Source organism: Aptenodytes patagonicus, chromosome 21 (genome assembly GCF_965638725.1).
Source record: "Aptenodytes patagonicus chromosome 21, bAptPat1.pri.cur, whole genome shotgun sequence".
Lineage (NCBI taxonomy): Eukaryota > Metazoa > Chordata > Aves > Sphenisciformes > Spheniscidae > Aptenodytes > Aptenodytes patagonicus.
Window position 1 is genome coordinate 3,360,929 of NC_134969.1, and position 19,536 is coordinate 3,380,464.

The 19,536-nt window shown below is 57.1% G+C and overlaps 2 protein-coding genes across 2 annotated transcripts; both read right to left on the reverse strand.

Annotated features, from left to right (window-relative positions):
* Positions 1-1,295: 1,295 nt before the first annotated feature.
* Positions 1,296-13,143, reverse strand: NT5C1A (5'-nucleotidase, cytosolic IA). The gene is made up of 6 exons (XM_076357343.1): positions 13,002-13,143; positions 6,720-6,887; positions 5,744-5,873; positions 5,304-5,426; positions 4,672-4,856; positions 1,296-4,382 (listed from the first exon to the last, which is right to left on the reverse strand). Exons 1-6 carry the CDS (start codon positions 13,104-13,106, stop codon positions 4,017-4,019), a joined length of 1,077 nt encoding a protein of 358 aa, XP_076213458.1. The 5' UTR covers positions 13,107-13,143; the 3' UTR covers positions 1,296-4,016.
* Positions 13,144-15,424: 2,281 nt separating this feature from the next.
* On the reverse strand, positions 15,425-19,536 carry HPCAL4 (hippocalcin like 4). Its single transcript, XM_076357347.1, has 4 exons — positions 19,474-19,536; positions 17,453-17,622; positions 17,094-17,309; positions 15,425-16,864 (listed from the first exon to the last, which is right to left on the reverse strand). Exons 2-4 carry the CDS (start codon positions 17,612-17,614, stop codon positions 16,667-16,669), a joined length of 576 nt encoding a protein of 191 aa, XP_076213462.1. The 5' UTR covers positions 17,615-17,622; positions 19,474-19,536; the 3' UTR covers positions 15,425-16,666.

A 19,536-nucleotide genomic window follows, 5' to 3' on the forward strand; every position in this document is an offset into this window, starting at 1 on the left:
CTCCCTGCCATGGTCATCAGGGGCGTCACACCCTTACCAAGAAGCCCCACAAGTTCTTGGGGTTAAATTCTGGGTTCGTCGTGAAAAGCTGTTCTTGCTATTCAAAGGCCATGATTACCTTGTGAACATCTGCGCTGACAATAGCTGAGTGGCAGCATAATTCTCCATCAGCTCTGCCTCCGCCTTCTCCTCCTCCATGTTCTTTATTTTGAAGCACAGTCATTGCAAAGCCCTTCAATGCCTGATGAAGGAAAAAGCTCAGAAAATGCAACAGAAACAAAAACTCAGGCTTGCAGCAAACCAACGCCAAGACACCACAGACCCAACTGCACAAACTTCCTCCTTCCCTCCCTGCATGGCCTTGGTCCATGTCTCTCCATGACCCGTTGGCTCCTTGGCCCAAATGCCAACGCTGGTCCCCAGGAGCGAGTCATGGGCTCGGGGCGGTCTTTGCATGAACATCAGAGCCAGCTCTTGGCTTTGGCATGGACATCCTGACCTCTCAGGGCTGGGTGGGCCCACCTGGACTTTCACTGGTGCAACATGGGCCTTATCAGTGCTGGAGTTTGATTTTTTTTTTTTTTTTTTTCCTCTGGTCATCTGGTAGAAGAACATGCAGGACTGGGCATGGGCATGGGGAAGGCATCCCAGCAAACAAGGCTGCATGAGAACGCTCTCTGCCGAGGGCCATCCATCCCTTAAACGAACACCCCTAGCAGAGATGCTGCCCTGAGGCCTATGGACATTCCTTGGCTATATTTGGTGACGGATGGAGAATTTGTTGCTTCCCCTTAATCCATCTGTTCTCCTTATTGGCGGGGAGGAGCTAACACCAGAACTGCAGTGTCGCTATTCGGATAAACCCGGTACTTCAGCAACAATAAATCTCCTCTAAAAAGCCTTTGCTGCCTCCCACCTGTTGGCTGGGAGAAGACCAAGTTGACAAAAGTCTTCTGCCAAACTGTATTTTTATCCAGGACTTCACAATGAGTCCAGGTTACAATAAAAGCCTGAGGGAGGCAGCTGTATCACGAAGCAGAGGGAGGTAGCTGTATCACAGCACCTCTCTCAACTCTGGAATCCCACCTCTCCCAGAGGTCTCCAGTTCCCAGGTAGCTGCTTTTATTACATTTTCTGAATTCCCTGAAATCCCAAAAGGCCCTTTTTCTCCTCGTCTCCCCCACCTCTTCACCATAAAACCTGGGAGGTCTCAAGCAGGCACCCCAGACTCTCTTGCTGGCTGCACCAGGGAGCCAAAATACCCATTGTGAGAATGGCAACAGAGCGAGCCGGGCTGCGACCAACACAGTTTATTACAGAAAAACACGCAGAGGGATTTCATTAACATGGCAGTCCATTCACAAGAAAAACCGCCGGAGGACAATGAAGTGAAACCCACAGCAACAACACACAGCGGGAAAGACCAGTCGTCGGCCAGCACAGCACAAGAGGCACAACCGCACTGGCCCATCGGGGTGGGAGACGTGCCTAGCCCATGCAGCTGGTCCTGGGGACCGCATCGCCCCCCCCAGCCTGAGGGGATGTCACGGATAGGCACACAAGGAAAGTACACAAGCAGCAAATCCACGTCTGCCAGTTGTAGTGATGGAGGAGAAAAAAACCATAGGAAGGAAGCCATGTGGATAAAAGCAAATGGGGCAGCCATTGCAGGAGCGGAAAATCCTCCCCACACAGGAAGGACTCAGGAGGTGCAAAGGGAGGTCTACCTCACTTGGAGCCCGTTTCCCGAGCCCCACCTCTCCCAGCAAGCCCTGGCAGCAGGAAGACCCTAAGCAGAGTCACTAAAACTCCTGCCTCCACTGTGCCCCTGCCCCCCAGCTTGCACCCAGCTCCCTGTGCACCTCAGGACCTGGAAAGGCAGCAGTGAAAGCTGCTGAGATCCAGGGTCCTGCCCCAAAACCACAACACATTGCTTCCCTGGAGCTAACAGCACCTTCAGACAGGGTATCTCCTCCTGCACAGCCCAGCCCTGCCAACACCCCTCATTCGAAGCGCGCATCCCCCATGGCACCCGGTGCAAGCATCCATCCCCAGTGGTTGTGCTCGCATCCTGTATCAGATCCCACCGGTACCCTGCCCTGGCCGGGGGTCCCTAAGGGCTTGTTGACAACCCCGTTCCTCTTGCAACGTCACCTCCTGGGCTGGCGGGAGGCCCCGGCGCAGCCCGTTTGTGAGCTGAGCTTGGCTGGGCTTCCACAATGCGATCTTCAGGAAACACCTTGGAAATGTCTCCTGGGAGGCCAGGCTGTTCTCCCCCTCCCAGCTGCCAAAAAGGTCTCCAAGATACAGTTCAGATCCCAATATTAATTCACATTAAAAAGATGAGACCTTTTTATAAACCTATATATTAACAGATGTGTTACCGAGATGCTCATTTCTTTCAAGACTTTTTTTGTTTGTTTGGATTTTAGACCTTCCTCTAAGGTGCTTGTCACCCAGATGTGACAAATAACAGTCTGTGAAAGTGAGATAGTTCAGGGGGGAAAAAAGTGCAATTTGCTTTTCACTGCTAGAGCAGGATTTAATGCAATGAGAAAACAGTCTCCTGAGCCACTGAAGGCATCACTAGCTTGTTTATATATTCGTCAAAAGTGCGATAACTCGAGGTCTAGCCTCGCTGTCGGGAACGGCGGAGCTGTTTTAGCTGAAACCTCCCTGCAAAGTCAAGCCAGAGGCAGACACATACCTCGGAAAACTTCAGCCCATGGAGTTGGCGTTTGTAGAAAACTACTATCAGATAAGGCTGGGCATCCTTCGTGCCCAGCCATGGGGTGTACCGCCTAAAAAAAAAAAACAACCAAAAAAACCCCACAAAACCACAAGAAAGAAGTAATCTTTAAATTTTTTTCCCCAGAGTGTCCTTTGGGACAGGGCTTTTTGCAGAAACGTCAGTGTGATTTTCACACCGATTTCGGAGCAGCTCTCCAATTGATTTCTCTTACTGTTTTTTAATTGGAGATTTGGTTCTCTCTCACAGCATCACTAGCAGAGGTGTCTATTTTAGGAAACACCAGAGGTTTTAAGAAGCTGAGGAGAAAGATTATCAACTCATAGGGGCTCAGCCTAGAAAGGGGGAAAAAATCCTCTAAAACTCCCAGGCTGAAATTCTCTGCAGATTTACTTAAATCGACTTCAAGTGATATCCTAAATATATTAGGGCCTGCTTTTAACGTAATTCAAGCCCTAGGCATGTGTCTGTGGACCCTGGACGGCTCAGACGAGAGCTGGCTTTGGATGCCTCACTGAGATGATTATTTTGAAGTGCTAACTCATGCAACTGTGAAACCCAGATTTAAAAACCTGGGCCAACAATACACTAGCCCAAAGCTCCAAGCAGGAAACAGGATTTTTTTTTTTTTAAATATATGTAAGTGTTTGTTTCTATTTTTCCAAATCTTAGTGCATGAAAGGAAAGCTGTTCAGCTGACAAAATCTTGGTGAAAGGACAAAGGACAAAGACATGGAAGATTTTCTGGCTGGGGAGCAGGGGCTGGGTCTGTGAAGGAACAATATTATGGTTTAATTTTAGTTAAAAGGGACAGCATTTTGTTTCAAAGCTGCAAGAAGGGTTTTTGTAAATTCCCAAAGCCTTTGGGAATTACCTGGGGTTTTAAAGAAATGCCAATTGATTAAACCTGCCTGGCACAAACAGTCCACAAAAGGTGAGATCCATCCTCAAGGGGTTTTGCCTGAAGCAAGTGCAGAGTGCAGATGAACAGGGAAACGGCTCATGGGGCTGCCCGGCGCAGGGGAACCTCCGGCCCCACAAGGAATGGGGACAACACCACGACATTGCAACGAATACAGAGGCGAAAGGAAGCCTTTCGTCAGCCCCCTCCTCCATCCGTGCCCCCGACAAGGCTCCCGCTGGGGAATAACCTTGCGCTCGCCAGGGCAAACGCTCTCTGCCTTGCAGACCACAACCCAGGTCAGAGCGTGGTGCACGGGGTGAAGCCTGTGCCGCACACCGGGGGCCGCGGGACCAGCCAGCTCCGCTACTTGCTGTTCGGGGTTTGCTTCTCCTGCGCCGGCCGCTTGTGCTTCTGGGCGATGCCGTAGGGGACGTGGGCAGCGACAGTGCCCATCTCCTTGGCTCCCTCCACGTGGAACATCTGGTCATCGAAGAAGATGTGAGGACGGATCTTCTTCAGCAGCGGCCCCTTGGGAGCCCCGGCCAGGAACAAAGCCTCATCCGTCTCCAGGCCCCAGCTGCGCAGAGTCTTTAGGGCCCGGGCTCCCGAGCTGGCCGCGCTCCTGGCAGTGACCAGGTAGGTGCGAATGGGACACTCCATCCTCAGCCCCTTGGAATAAAACTTCTTCTGCAGCTTCCCCAGGGCCTCCAGGAAGCCCTTCAGGGGGCCCTGCCAAAGCAAGAAGAAACCATCACTTTGCAGACCTCCATGCTATCCCTTTCTCCAGGCACCCAGTCCCAGCAGAGCCAGACATGCTGGCTAACCCCTTCTCCCTGTGAGCCCCCAGAAACGACAGTGAGGGGCCAGACGCAGCCATCCTGTGGGCCAGCAGTACCAGGCTGCTGACCCACCCCATCTCACACTCCACATGCCGACCCCTGGCTTGTTCCCAGAGGCGAGAGCATCCCTGCAGGCTGTCTCTCTCCCAGAGGCTTTTCCGGCTGCACCCCAGCGCTACCTGTGCCAGAGGCTTGTTCTCGTGAGTCTTTTCATGCTCAAAGAACATGTCCAAGCCGTGAGCCTTCACGATCTGCTCCGACTCATCAGAGAAGAGCACGGCGTCACCATCAAATGCCACCCGCAGCTGGTTCTCCGACACCTCCAGGTCTTTGCTGGGGCTGAAGATGGTGGCTGCAGCAATCCCTGTGGAGGTAAAGCGCGAGGCAAGAGGTGGCAGTTACCCAAGGACCCGGCCTCGTGGCTTATCCATTGCGGAGCAGAGCAAAACACAATGGCCTGGAGGCAAATGCTGCAAGGAAATGCACGCACCCAGTAGTGCCTGCAGCTTGGCCCCAAGACCTTTTTGCAGCAAAAACAAATCCCCAGATGACAAACTTCCCTTTGCATACAAGAATTAACAGGGAAAAACAGCGCCTTTGCCTTGGAAGAGCTGTGGAGCTCGAGGAAAGCCTTATTTCTATGGAAACTAGAGGCTCTTTGGAGCATCAAGGATGGGATGTGGGACAAGGCAGACCCTAGCTGCACATCAACACAGGGACAGGGACATTGGAGCTACCACTCCTGGCACCAACCCCCTGAGGGCTCCAGGCTCCCCCTGCTGCCCCATCCCAAGGTGGACCCCAGACTCACCCTCTTCAATGGCCCCACTCACTTTCTTGGCGTCAGAGGAGAGGTAGAGGTTGGTGTGATAGGCCTTGAGGTAACAAATGGGGCTGTTCCCTCCCGTCATGCAGAACCTCTCGATGAACAGATCTGAGGGCAGATGGACCCCGGGGTGAGCCCGACTGCCCCCCAAACAAGCCTTGACACTGCTCCCCTGTGGCCTCCCAAGAGTCGGCAGGATGGGGGCTAATTTTGGTACTGCCATTCAACAGCATGGCCAGCAGCCAGAGCATCCTCACCACCAGCCAACTTCCACTCAAAGCCCAGGAAATTTGGGAGAAGTGGGCTCAGTGCGTGGTTTGGAGGAAGAGACAGGAGAAAGCATCTCTCATCTTGCTGCCAAGCAATAACACTCTGCCCAAAACCCGCCAGCACCCACGCAAAGGACAGCTTTGCTCTCAGCTTACCATAGTGGTTGATACTGTTGATCAAGCGAACCCCAACCTGGGCATGGTTGTTGGTCATGAGGACGATGTCGAAGAGCTCCTCACTGTCGGGGTAGAGCTCGCGCAGCTGCGTGTTCACCGCTTCCAGCGCCTGCAGCACCCCAGGGCGAGGTGTGTGTGGGGGGGCTGTCAGCGAGCCCCAGGCATGGCCCTGACCCCCTTCTCACTGAGCAAAACAATTCTGTTCACCAAAACCAGGGATCTGGCCCGACCCCAACTACACCCTGAGCCAAGCTGACATCAGCAAGCAGCTTTAGCTGGGAAAAAAAAGACTGATTTGGGGGAAAAAAACACATAGCTACTCTTCTATTTTCAAACACAAAAGGTTTCAAGTTTTCATTAGGAGATGAGAATAAATTAGCTCAAAGTTACAGATAAGTGTTTTTCAAGCAATCAGAAACAGAACAAGTCTCTCCCCACCAAGTGGATTTAGTTTATTCATTGGGAACGGGCAAGAGATTGCTTCAGTGAGGGCCAGCACAGAAAACTGCACTAAATCCAGTGGAACTGGGACAGAAATTGGAAAATATTTTTGAAGTTTGAACTGCCTCATTTCAACATTTCAAAATTAGAAATTGGCCGACTCTGTAGCAAGGCTAAATTCGGCCAATTTAAAAGAATAAACAAATTGTAATAAAAAAAAAGGTATGACAACTCCCTAAAGGGAAACTTTAAATATGATCCAAAGAGATGATTTCTTCAATTCTTGGGCTCAGTTGCCAATTTGGAAAATTCAGCGTTTCCTCAGTCCTGGAAGAAGCACATCACTTGCCAGGAGGTTTATTTGACCTCTGTTTGCTCCGTAGCTACATCCCTTCTGCCACGCTGCTCATTTCCCATCCCTTCCCCACGCGAGCACCCCATAGCACTCCCCTCTCCCCAAAACTTTTGGGTCAGGATCACAGTGCAGATTCAGCTTAGGTGGGTGGATGCTCACCTTGACGAAGGGGAAGGCAGCCCCAGGGAGGAAGGGCTCGTTCTCATGGTCCAGCTGGTATTTCACATAGGCCTCCACCCCTTGCTCGTTGTAAATCTTCTGCTCCTCCTCCATGCGGAAAAGCGCTCGCGACGACACCGCGATGGTGATGGCGTTCTCGGGCTTTGGCTGCAGGGAAAGGGAGAAAATGGGGAGGCAGCCCCTGCACCCCGCCCTGCTGCCCAAGAAGGCATCTGTTAACTTTCGACATGAAAGGCCACGGGGTGGGTGACACCTCCATAGAGATTTGGAGGATAATGGGGCAGCTGCAACCCTGATCTTCCAATGCTGCAGCAGATGAAGCCCTGATGCACCGTCCCCACACATTTGGGATACCTGAGAGCCTTTTTCTGCTGCTCGCACCATGCCCAAGCCCTCCCACTGCAAACAGGCTTCCAGGACCCATCCAGACCCAACGTGCTATCCCAGGAGAACCACTCAACCCCATGTAGAAGGAATTTGTATGGCTTTCCCTGCCCCCCAGCCAGGAAAAACCACGCACTGCGGCTCGGCCAGATCCACACTCCCACGATGCTGTCCAGATGTGACAAACAACCCGTGCCAGCTCAGCTTATAAAAACACTTGATATAGTTATTGTGGGTGGAAACATGACAAACAGGTGGTGCAAGCAATGATTTATGAGTCATTATTATTAATGTTTGAGGGCTTGATCCCAAATCCACCAAAGTCAACAAGGGGCCTTTAGTGGGACTTGGCAGTGAGAGAGGGGACACCAGGAAAGTCAATCTCATCTTGACCCCTACCCATTCTCCCTCTCCCCTTGGAGGGCAGAAGGGTGTTAATCTCCATCACTCACTTGCAAGCATGAAAGCAAATTAATTCCTGATGGCCAGCAAGAAATCCTCGCTCCCAGAACAGCAAATCCTAAGGAGGGACAGGGGCACAGGCAGCCCTGTCCCCAGCAGACTGTGCCTGCAGCGAGTCCTGGGAGCAGGACAGGGCTTGGGGGCTCGCACAGGCGATGCTCCCCGGGAGCTGCGAGCAGTCCCAGCCCGCGCGCTCTCTGGCTGCACTCAGGGATGCATCTCCACAGGGAGCCTGTGAAATCCAGGCCATCAGCACTTCAGAAACACCTCACCCTCAGCTCCTCTGTGATTTCCAGGATCCTCATGTAGCATGTTGCCCTGTGAGTAATCCTCCAGCAATGTCATTTGCCCAGGGGCAGGAGGGCGCCTTGGCCAGCCACTCTGCACACCCAGGTGCTCCAAAGTTCAAGCTCCCACCCTTCCTAGGGCTGAGCTTTACAGGAACAGCAGCCTGCAAGGACAAGGTACCTCATCCGCACCCGGGTTCATCACTCCCTGCAGGGCTGGGCCTGCCCCGGGGCTCACTCTGCCCCCATCCCAGCCCCGCAGATCCTGCCCAGCATGGAGACGCACCCAGGAATGAGTCAATGACAGCCCCCATGCCATTCCCAGCACCGCGCCCGCACCCCGTAAGCAGTGCCCGGGGCCAGCCCTGCAGCGCGGTTGGTCCCAGACACCTCTCCAAGGCTGCATCAGTACCCAAAATCCCCAGCAAGCAGATTAAGCAGTGGGCAATTAGGACTAGACACAGATTAGCTCAGGCTGAGAACACCACTGTGGCCAGAGGGATCCCTTTCCCACAGCGTTTGCAGAGAAATAACGTCCCATTCGGAAGCGGCTCTTTTGAGAAAGCAGGTGAACAACCCCCAGGACACACAGGATCACCCAGGTCCACGCAGAAGCTGATCAGCGACACCAGCATCGCTCCCACAAGTCAACCGCAGCCAGATCCCCACTTTACATTTACCTACCTGGTGGGCGTTAGCTATTAACTTGTCATGGGCCAAGACTTGGCACTCCAACTCATTAATTAATAACTCTGGTGTCATGGGCCATTTATTAGCTGAAAATATTAATAACTATTAAAGGTCTTGGGACATCCGGCCATTAGCCTTCAGCAAGGAGTCCTGCACTCCGTGCTGCTCCCAAGTCTCTGCGACGCTGGGTTATTTATCTGGGTACGTAGTTGAGCTGCCGGGCGTTTGCTCCCCGCTCCTGGTCCCCGACGGACCGCAGGGCAGAGCATCCTCCACAGCCAGCCCTGCAGGAGGATCCCCAGCAGAGAAAGTAGGTCAGCAGCACGCACAGCAGAGGCATGTTCAAGGGGGCGAGATGCTTGTGCGGGGCCATAAGCTGAGCCTAGCAGGGTGCCCAGCCTGAATTTGCATCTCTATCTCCCGCGGCACTTGCACCAGGCAGGTCCCAAGAGCACAGGCACCTTGCGCAACAGCAACAGGATGCTCAAGGTCCCTTCCCTGCCATTTAAAGGCACCAGCCTCCAGGAGGTTAATTTAAGAGCTAATAAAAACAGCAATAAAAATAACTGTAAGCTTGGGGCCTAACTCTGCCCCAGCGTGGGCTGCTGGAGCCCCAGCTGCCTGTGGGCGGGAAGCCCGGCCTCCGGGAATGGGACCTGCCGGATCCTGTTCGCTCCTGCCAAGGAAGATTTGCACCTTTGGAGCGCTTTCTGCAGGAAAGTCTCACCCGGACACTAATGCAGCTCCCAGCTCTGGCTGGGCTGGAACAGCCCTGCTGTTCTCTGGGAAATGCTGACATTTAAAAAATAAGGCAATTCTGCTCTGCGAGGACAGAGCTGCATTTCGACATTTCTTTGAAGTGGAGGTTTCATTTGGAAGCATTCCCTGCTCAAGGTTGTTTGGATGCTTCTCTATCCCCACTAGTACTGCAGATGATCATCACTACTTTAAAAAATGGGCTTTAAAAAGTCACAGCGCTACAGGAACCACAGCACCTCAAATCCTCCATCAGAGTGCTGTGAACAACCCAACAAACCCCACTTTGCCTTGAAACATCACAGTTTTGGGGGAAAACACCCTGCATTTTTAACAGGAAGCGTATGCATGGGAGGGGTCCCACTCGCAGTCCTCGTCGGGATGCATTTAGTCCCACAAGCTGTCGTGGAGCCCGCGCAGCACCCAATCCCAGCACAGCCTCCTGCTCTGGCTGCCCCAGCCCCAGCGGGTTTGGACACTCTGAATGACAAACCCTGTTTTGCCCTCAGAGCAGCATCCAAGGTCAGCCAAGGTCGATTAAAGCTCATCATCCAACACCAGCCCAGGAAGAGGCTGCAGGGCTCTGCTCAGCTGAATCCAACCGAATTTGCTGCCTGGGGATTCATGGTGAGCTCCTCTCTCTTCCTCCCTTCCCACGGGAAGGTCAGATCCAGCCCCATCCTGAACATCAAGCAAGAGATTAATGATGTGTTTAACAGAAGTGTGAGCAGGGCAGCATGGGGGAAGGTCCCATCCCAACCCTGGGTCCATCTTTGGGCTCAGCTGGACAGGAGGGACGAGCAGGGACACGTCCTGACAGCCCAGATGTCTGAAGAGGAACATCAGCCCTTGGCACAGCCTCCAGGTGGTCCACGAGGTCCAAACCCCATCTCAGAAGCATAAGCGACCTTTCCAGCAGGCTCTGGCTCCATGAAGTGCAAAACCTACCCCAGACGCAAACACCCCAGTTTTGGGGTAAAGACGTATTTCAGTAGTGACTGGAAATGGCACATTTTCCTCTGCAGACCCAACAGCTGGCAGGCCTTTAAATCGCCCTTTTAATCAGATGTAAATCCTAAGCGGCCCCCCAAGGATTAGAGGCAGACATTTGGAAAACCCACACGCTCCCAGGATGTGCAGCGGGGCCGTGTCCTCCCACCCGTGAGAGCCACAGGTGCCCACAGTGGCACCCAACACCGGCGGCTTCACTGCCACCCCTGGAGGCCATCACTGGCTGGCTCTGAGGCAGGAGCCACAGTGGGGACCCCATTCTGCACCCCTTGATCCTTTTGCATTGCCTGGGGCTGAATCTGCTAGACCCACTTCGATCCTAAAAACCCGGAGGAACTCTGGCAGCTCCGGGCACTTCCCTGGATGCTGCAGAAGACCAAATCCTTGTGGCCAAATTCAAAATTTGGAAGCGAATTTTGGTGTGAGATTGGGTCACAGAAAGGGAAGAGGAAGGGCTTGCTCCAGGGTCAAGCATGGTCCCCAACCCAGCTAAAGCATCCCAAAAATGAGGCACCCTGGTGAGCCGGATGGGTCTCCATGGGTGCAGGGGACTGGCAGAGCAGGGGACAAGCAGGGCGCCCAGAGGAGTGGAGCTAGCAGGCCAGCTGCCACCAACCCAGCCTCTCCTCCCTGCGCAGTGTCACTGGAGAGGCTGGGGGACATTTTCCGCATTGCTGAAGAGTGACAAGTCTCATCACTGACCTCCCCAGCCGGCAGGAGCGAGGCCGGAGCAGGCGTGGGAGCCGGGGCGTGGGAAGAGCGGAGACCCCTGCGAAGCGGGGAGCCCCATGGGCTGCGGGGACGCCCTGTTAATCCATTTCCCAGCCAGGAATGGGCTCCCCAAAAACGCTCCCCAAAAATCACCCTGCCTCCTGCCGTCTTACAGCCCATCTCCAGGAGGGAGCAGCCCCTACAGCTCGCGCCTGCTCCCCCACCGGTACCTGCTCCGGCTGGCAGAGATGTTCGGCCGAGAGGACGGACAGACCCGGCACCTGCAAGGGTGCAGACAGACGACAGCAAACTCCCATTTCCTGCATGCACGAAGGAGCCCTGGGCGGCCGCGAGCCCCCTGCTCGGGATCAGATTAAAGTTCAGGGCAATGGCTGAGATGTTTTTGAGTTTTCCAAACGCATTATTTATAATGCAGAAAAGCGCTCTGCAGCCGTCCATCATGTCCCGGTGACAGCTGCCTGGCAGGGCAGCCCAGCCCAGTTTGCGAGCACAGCCGAGCTGCTTGGCCACAGGGCCCCCAGCCTGCCCCGGCAGACGGGCACAGGGCTGGGCAGGCACCGCGGGCATCGGCCCCAGCCCCACATGGGTGGATGGCGCAGCCTAACTTCAGGGCCTGAGTGCCTGGATCTCGGCTCTGCCGCCAGTTTGCTGTGTAAGCAAACCACATCACTGCCCCGTGCCTCAGTTTCCCCAGCTGTACAGCAGAGACGGACACGTGCTGGTCACCAAGCTTGTTGCAAGGAGAGGAAGAGGAGGAGCCTGGGCTGACATCCGCAGGAGGCTGAAAGCATGGCCTGAAAGATAACCAGCTGCATCCCGCCACCAAGCCAGGTTGTCCCTCTCCTCCCGGAAGGGCGAAGGCAGCAGCGCTGCCAGTTGGCAGCAGGTACAGGACCGGGAGCTGCAGCCTGGTCCCCAGCGGGGACAGCACAGGGGCTGCTCCAAGTTGGGGTCTGCGGAGCAGGGGCTTGGCCGTCTCCCCTCGCGGAGAGGTCACATGCAGAGCTTTGCCGCGAAAGGTGTCGGCTGCCACCAGGCTCCCAACCTCACCGTGAGCAGCACCTCTGCCGGAGCCCCACACTTCAGGGGGACCCGCAGCCCCGAGGACGGCTATGGCTGGGTGGGCTCGCAGGCTGCAGGGCCAGGGCCAGCCCACCCCGGGGCGCAGCCCCCAGCCCCGCCAGGCTGCTGTAGCTATTCTGAGATACAGCAGCACTTCCAGGCGCTCCCATGTTTAAACCCGGAAGGCTCAGCCCTGGTTAGATAACACAGGCTTTCCCTCTAATCTCCCGGAGCAGGCGAGCCTGACGGGGGCAGCTACGCTCCTGCGACACCCTGCTGCCCCAGGCAGGGATTCAGCCCCTGGGCTGTCCCCCTGCTCCGCCGCAGCCACCCCTCCTGCCCCTGGCAGGGCCTCCCGCCTTGGCACAGGGGACAGGCAGCTCATGGGGCACAGAGCCGCTCTGCAAGGACACCTCTGCCCAAGAGGGACCCGGGAACACCCCAGGGACCTGCAGGAACCGAGGGAGACCCAGAGAGGCTAGGGGGATCTGGAGAGAACCCAGGCAACCAAGGGCAACCCAGGCACGCCATGGAGGAGTGGGGGCACCTGGAGAGACCCAGGGCTTCCCCAAGGACCTGGATGGAGGCAGGGGTCAAAGAAAAACCTGAGACACCCGGGGGACCCCAGAGCACCTGGAGGAGATGGAGCACCCAGAGAGACCCAGAGGGTTCCACGGGGGAACCCAAAGAACATGAAGCACCCAGGAGGACCCCAGAGGACCTGTAGGAGATGGGGCACCTGGAGAGACCCAGGAGGGTCTCTGGAGGAGATGGGGCATGCAGGGGGAGGTACCCAGAGGAGATGGGGCACCCAGAGGGGCTGGTTCCCCTCCGGGGTGGGGAGCACTGCCCGGCTCAGCACCTCGGGAGCTCTCACCGATTTGGGCTTCTTCTTGGGGACGAGGTTGTCGTAGAAAGCCTTGGCCTCCTCCCAGGGCCGCCCCGTCGCGCCCGCCGCCCCGGCGGTGCCCGGAGGCTCCATAGCGCGGCGGCTCCGGCACACCGGCGGCGGCCGCTGCTGCTGCTGCTGCTGCTGCCGCCGCTTCTCCGTGCGCGGTGGCGGCGGCGGCGGCTCCGCACGTACCGGGAGCTCCCGGAGCCGCCCCCGGGCCGGCGGAGCGCGCTTTATAAGGCATCCCATGAAGCTCCGGGGTTTCAGCCCACCGGGACACGGCTTAACCTCTTCGGGACCGAGCCCGCCCCGCCGCCGCCCACCTCGCAACACCCCCCTAAATACCGGGGTGCTGGGGTGGGATGGAGGCGGGAGCGCTCCGCAGCCGCTCCAGGGCAGAGTCAGCCCCGGGGGCAGCAAAGCCCCGGGGAGCGAAGGGAAGGGGCTGGGGGAGAAAGGTGCCATCAGCAGAGAGCCTGGGGAGCACACGGGAGCAGGAGGTGACAGGGTACCCACGGGAGACACCAGCTCACTCTCGGCCCAAGAGCAACCGGGGGTCGTTGGGGTTTGCCCGTTCTTGCAAAGCAGAGCGCGGCACCGATGCCAGGGGACTGGGTGGCTGGAAGGGCACAAGGGTGGTCAGCGCGTGGAGCTGGAGGGGAAGGAGCAGCCACGGCAGCGGCTGCATGGTGGGTCACAGGCGTGCTCGCACTCTTCTCCGTGCCAGAGTAACCTGCACTGTGTGCTAGTTAATGGAGTGAGCGTGGATATTAATTAAGGCTCTTCACTCAATGTTCTCCCACGAGTGCTGGTGGGATTGAGTCCAGCCACAGAGCTGTGCGTAGTGCCCAGCTTTCAGCTCAGGCTGAAAACTGCACCACGACCAGCAGACCCCCACAGCCTGGAGACCCTCAGGGAGTGGGGAGCGTGCCCCAGAGACCAAAACTCAGCAGTCAGGAAGGGCCAAGTGATGGAGGATCCCACCTCATGTCACCTGGCACAGGGCAGTGCCTGGGAGGAGGTCCCAGAATCCCAGCACCGAGGCCAGCAGGAGGGTTTTGCCCAAAGCTCTGTGCCAGCAGCTGAACATCAACCCTCCCTACAGACCAAACCCTCAGGGATACCCATGTCCCCGCCTGTGAGACTGATCAAACACAACCTTGCTTGCTCTGAGGTTCAACTGGGAGAGCAGAGCCAGGAGGAAGCCAATTGCTGGTGAACAGTGCTGGCTTGAGGGCTCGCCCAGCTGCCTGGATCCCAAACCCTTTGGGATGCCCTTCTGGGAATTTAACATCATTTCAGCCTCATCAAAGACTCCCTCCCCTAGGGCCTTTGCAGGTTGCCCCTGGGAAATACCTGAGCTTCCTTTGGGGGGGCCCCCCAAGGGAAGCAGGAGCTTTGAGGGCCCCGGGATCACCGTGGCTATTCTTAGAGTCCCCTCTTGAGCCTGAGTTACTGCCCTTTCAGACAGCAGCCCTGGCACGTCTCCAGGCTTCCACACAGTGAGGACAACCAGCCCCATTCCTCCTTCCCCAGGCACCGCTGAGCTGCAAACGCACATGCACGCTCCCGGACAGCCCAGGCAAGCATGGCAGCCCAACCCAAGCTGCACAGAGCTCTCCCTCAGGAGCACTCCTAAAAATATACACACACTGCCATGGTTTTGGCATCCTCCCATCTCTGTGCTTAGGTGCTGGCTGCTGCAGGACAGACAAGGTGCTGGTGATTTGCAGGGTGGAAGCCAAGCCACGCACCTCCCTGCACGCTAGAGCCAGGCAGGATGGGGTCAGTGGCACGGCACAGCCAGGCTCGCAGCCAGGAGCCAGCCCTGCCTGATTAACTACAGAGAAGTATTTAAAGTTGGTGAGAGCTCCTTAGCAACAGCCACTGTCTCTGCAGGCTGCTGATGGAGAAGAAAGGCCAGAGGAAGATATGTGCAGGGAAGATGAGGGTGGAGAAGAGGAGGCTGAGAAGAAGGACAAAGACACAGTGATAGCGGGTCCCAGTTGCTGATGGTGCTGGGATGGGGCCCAGAACAAAGCCACCAGGTCCTCTGGTTATGCCCAGCCCTGAATGAAGGGAACAGCCAGGGTCCAGGCTCCTAGTTGACAAAGACCTATTTCCAGCACAGACCAGGGATGTCTGGTCCTATTCCCCCCCCCCAAAAGCTAACATTCCCTTCCCCAAAGCTACCTGCATGGCTGAAGAGTTACACTTTCATCCATCCTCAAGGCTTCCCAGGCTGAGCCCCACCACACTGTCCCCAAGGGCTTCTCCATCCCTTGGAGTGTCACAGGCTCAGATGAGACCCATAAACGATGCTCAGGACTGCAGTGTTGTCATCTCACTCTCCCCATAGCTACAGCAGCCAGCTGCCCCCCAGTAAGCCATGCAGGGGGAACACCACACATGGGGGACAGTTTATTTTTCCATTAAAAAAATAGAGAACAACTTCACCATCTCCTAACATATATTACAGTCATCAACACCACAACGTGCAGACTAAATACCTATCTGTGACAATATTCCTGTCCTGGGGCAGGAGGGACAGAGGCAGCAGGCTGGGACGGGGGAGGAAGGAGACAGACATGTTTCTTGTGGCCTCAGAGCCTTGCCAGGAGGCTCAGCAGGTACAGGACCCATCCACACCTCTCCACAGCCCCAGTCCAGGACCCACCAGTCCCCACAGTAGTGCCACACACCAGGAGCAGCACCAGGACATGCCTTCAACACTCACGCTACCGACCTTGCCCCAGGGCAGCCCACAGAGGAGTTGGGCAGCACCTGCCTTCAGTCTGGGACCCCAGGCATCACTTCAATACCCAGGAAGGTCAGAAGCTCCACAAAGCATCTAAGATGCTGCTGGGGCAGTTGTGGAAGTCACCTACTTGCTCTGCCAGCTCACACAGGTGATGGAGTGGAAGGTGGCTTCTGGAATCAGACAATGGCCACATCCAAGGGTGGCCTTGGACACTTCCGCTCTCCCCTAAAGTCCCCTGACCAACCCTGGCCATTCCCAGCAGCAAAAGCAGAGGTGGAAAACCTAAAGCCAGGCAGAGGGAGCCAAGGCAGCGAGCCCTCAGAGAGGGTGCAGCACCCTGCCCGAGCTCCCCAGCACCCTGGGGCCAGCCCTGGCCCCTCCGGGCAGCCTTGCAGGGAATTGCCAGTGAAGGAGAGACCAGGGCCAGGACTTAGGGCTTTTCAGCCTCCCTGGAGGCATCACAAGCAATGAGGGGAGGGGGATTAGCGGAAAGGGGAAAGAGCTGGTTTCAGTTAGGATCAGGGAATGGGCCAGGCGGAGCAGTGGGGAAAGCAGGGAGAAAGCAACAGTTGGCCCTGGGGAGCCAGGACGCTCGCCTTTGGCTGCAGGGAGTCCAGCTCCAGGATGGGAGAGGGTTGATTTGGGGGTAACCTCAAGCCAGCAATACACAGAGCAGGCTCTACCCATCAAGGGAGAGCTACAGCCCATGGACTGTGGGCTGCCCAGGACGCAGCCAGGAGCAGAGGCGGATGGATGGCAGGAGGGGTGAAGCGTGGCTCACGCCTGGGGCCAAGCGGGCACAGGGGGGACTCAGCAGAAAATGGGGATGGAAACCATCACAGGGAGCAGAGGTTGGCTGCAACCAGTCCAGCAATGAGCCCCCAGGGCTCTATTTCTGCATGTCACACTGCAGGAGGAGGACAATGGAGGGGTCACTCTTCGCTGCCTCCTTGAACTCCTCCAGGGAGATCTGGTCATCCTTGTCTTTGTCCATCTTTGTGAAGATCTTGTCAACACGCTGCTGGGGCGTCAGCCCATCTTGGTTCATCCTCATCATGATCACAGTCCCCACCATCTTGTAAATGGCCTGGAGCAAGAAGAGAAGCAAAGTACCAGAGCAGGAATGTTGGATGGGCAGAAGGCCCCAGGACAAGGCAGGGGACAGGATTGCTGCTCTGCTGGGACCCAGTTAGCTGCTGGCATGAGCTATGCTGCCGCACAGCTACAGTCAGGTGCACCTGGTACCTTAGGGATACCAATAGCAGTGAAAAGCCTGGAAAAAGCAAGCTACCCCTGCTGATTTTAAGCACCGGTACCTCAATGATCTCCAGCATCTCCAAGCGTGTGATCTTCCCATCCCCATCCAGGTCGTACATCTCAAAGGCCCAGTTGAGTTTCTGCTCAAAGGTGCCCCTGGAGGTGACAGACAGGGCACAGATGAACTCCCTGAAGTCGATGGTCCCGTCACCGTTCTTGTCGAAGGTGCGGAAAGCATGCTGGGCAAACTTGGAGGCATCTCCGTAGGGGAAGAACTGCAGGGAGGAGAGAAGAGAGAGATCAAAATGGGGAGGGGGAGCTCAGTGGGGAGGCTGCACCCAAAGCAGCACCCTTGCCCCAGCAGGAGCAGGGTGCTCCAGCCCCGCAGGCAGCACTCAGGCCCCCGGCTAGAGCCCACCTTGATGTAGAGCTGCTGGAACTCCTCCAGGTTGAGGATGCCGGTGGGACAGTCCTTGAGGAAGCCCTTGTACCACTGCTTCAGCTCCTGCTCGCTGAACTCCGTGCTCCTCACCAGGTCATCCAGCATCTCCGGGGCCAGCTTACTGCTGTGCTTGCCCATGGCTGCCCCTGGGAGGGAAAAACGCACAGCTCCTACACACCAGGAACAGGGAGGGCTGGTGCTCCCAGGCCCTTCTCCACCCCAGCAGCTGGCCGACCCGCCATGCCTCTTCCCCACACTAGAGCTGATCCACCTGGCTGGTGAGTGTCCGTGCACTGTCAAATGCCAGGACAGTGACTGTGGCACTGGGGACAGGCTCAGTGCCCGTGCCCAGCTGTGGCCCTTGCTGCTGGAGATGTGCAGGAGCTGGCCCTGGGGCAGCCTGCCAGCACAGCCAGCAGCGTCACCTTCAGTCCCCATCTCCTAGGCTGGCTCCCTTTGGGCTGCAGAAAAACACTCAAAAAACAACTGAAGACCCAGAACTCCTCACATGGCCTTTACCAGGCCATGATGTCCAGCTGCCCTCTGTCAGGATGGGACAGAGAAGAGGCAACATGAATCTGCCATTAAAGCAGAAAAAACCTCACTGGCACCGTCAGACTTGCAGCATCCAGCCGGCCACAGCGATGCCCGACCCGCTCCTGGCCAGCCCTTGGTGAGGATGGGGTCCGCAGCCAGGCACCCCTCTGCTGCGGGGCTGCCTGCAGCACGGTGCACTGGAGCACTGGCAAGCCCGCAGCTGCGTGGGCACGACGCGGAGCTGCTCTGTTACACGCCGTGCCCGCTCCCACGCAGCCTTGGCTGCCGGTGCCGCTCAGCCCGAGCAGCAGATGGTTTGCTGAGAGCTCCTGGAGCTCCTTTCTCCATAGATAAAGTTGAGTAGAAGTTCACCTGGAGCCCAACCAAGCACCATCTCCCTTCCGAGCATCTGATTTCCTGGCCATGTGGGCTTGGGGGACATGGGGGTACCCTGGGATGGGCACAAGCCTCCCCCCGCAGCAATGCGGGGCTCCTCATGCTCCCAGCCAGCCCCATTCCCAGCTAATCCCGCAGGCAGAGGCTGCTTCCTGCCCCATCATCCCACCAGCATCTGTCACCATCTGCGGCGGCAGCGCTTAACCCACCACCCCTTGGCAGCCAGAGCCGAGGAAATGTCTGGACGCCCACGGAACACAACGCTTCCCCAGCAATCCCCAGCTCGGCTGCAGAGCTACATGAGTCCTCCCGGCACCACAGTCCAGCTCTAACCTGCAGGGACCGATTAATCCCCGCCATGTACCACGCTCGTGTCCTCCCGCATCTCCCACCAGCTGGCAGGTGGATGGACCCTCTCACCTGCACAAGGGGCAGCTTTTCCCATAAGGGAACAGCAGCGAGGACCTTTGCTAGAAGCACCACACCTTATCCTGCAAGCAAAGCCCTCAGAGAGGCCAGGGCTCACGAAGAGCATCCTTTGGTCCACAGACCTCGATTCCCCTTTCTGAGCAGGACCCAGCACAGGCCGTGCCAGGGCAGGGGACAGCAGGGAGAGCTGCTGGGGACAGCAGCCAGAAAGGCCATCACACACTTAGCACAAACTGCTCGTCTCAAAGCACCAATATCATCGTTGGTCACCGACTGCTGATCCCAAAACAGGACAGAGGGGGCTCGCTACGGGTGTCCCCCCCGGGGCTGCACCCTGGGCAGCGCAGGGCACCCAGCCTCCAGCACCACCCCGACGGATCGGCACCCTGGGGAGCAGGGAAGGGGCACAGGGACAAGCCCCAGAGGATGGGGCTGGGGGCAGCAGCACTCGTGGGTGCGGGGGCTGCTCTGCCCACCCGCGGGGCAGCTCCGGAGCACCGGCCCCGACACCCGCTGGAACCGGCTCCCGGGAACAGCGCGGCTCCTGGCACCTGCCCCCGACGGCAGCTCCACACCGGGGAACTGGGTCCCAGCCCCGGGGCGGGGGGGCCGGCTCCGGCCCCGACGGCCCTTACCTGTCGTGCGGCGCGGGCAGGCGGCGGCGGCGGCTCGGCGCCGGGCGAGACACGGTGCCGGTG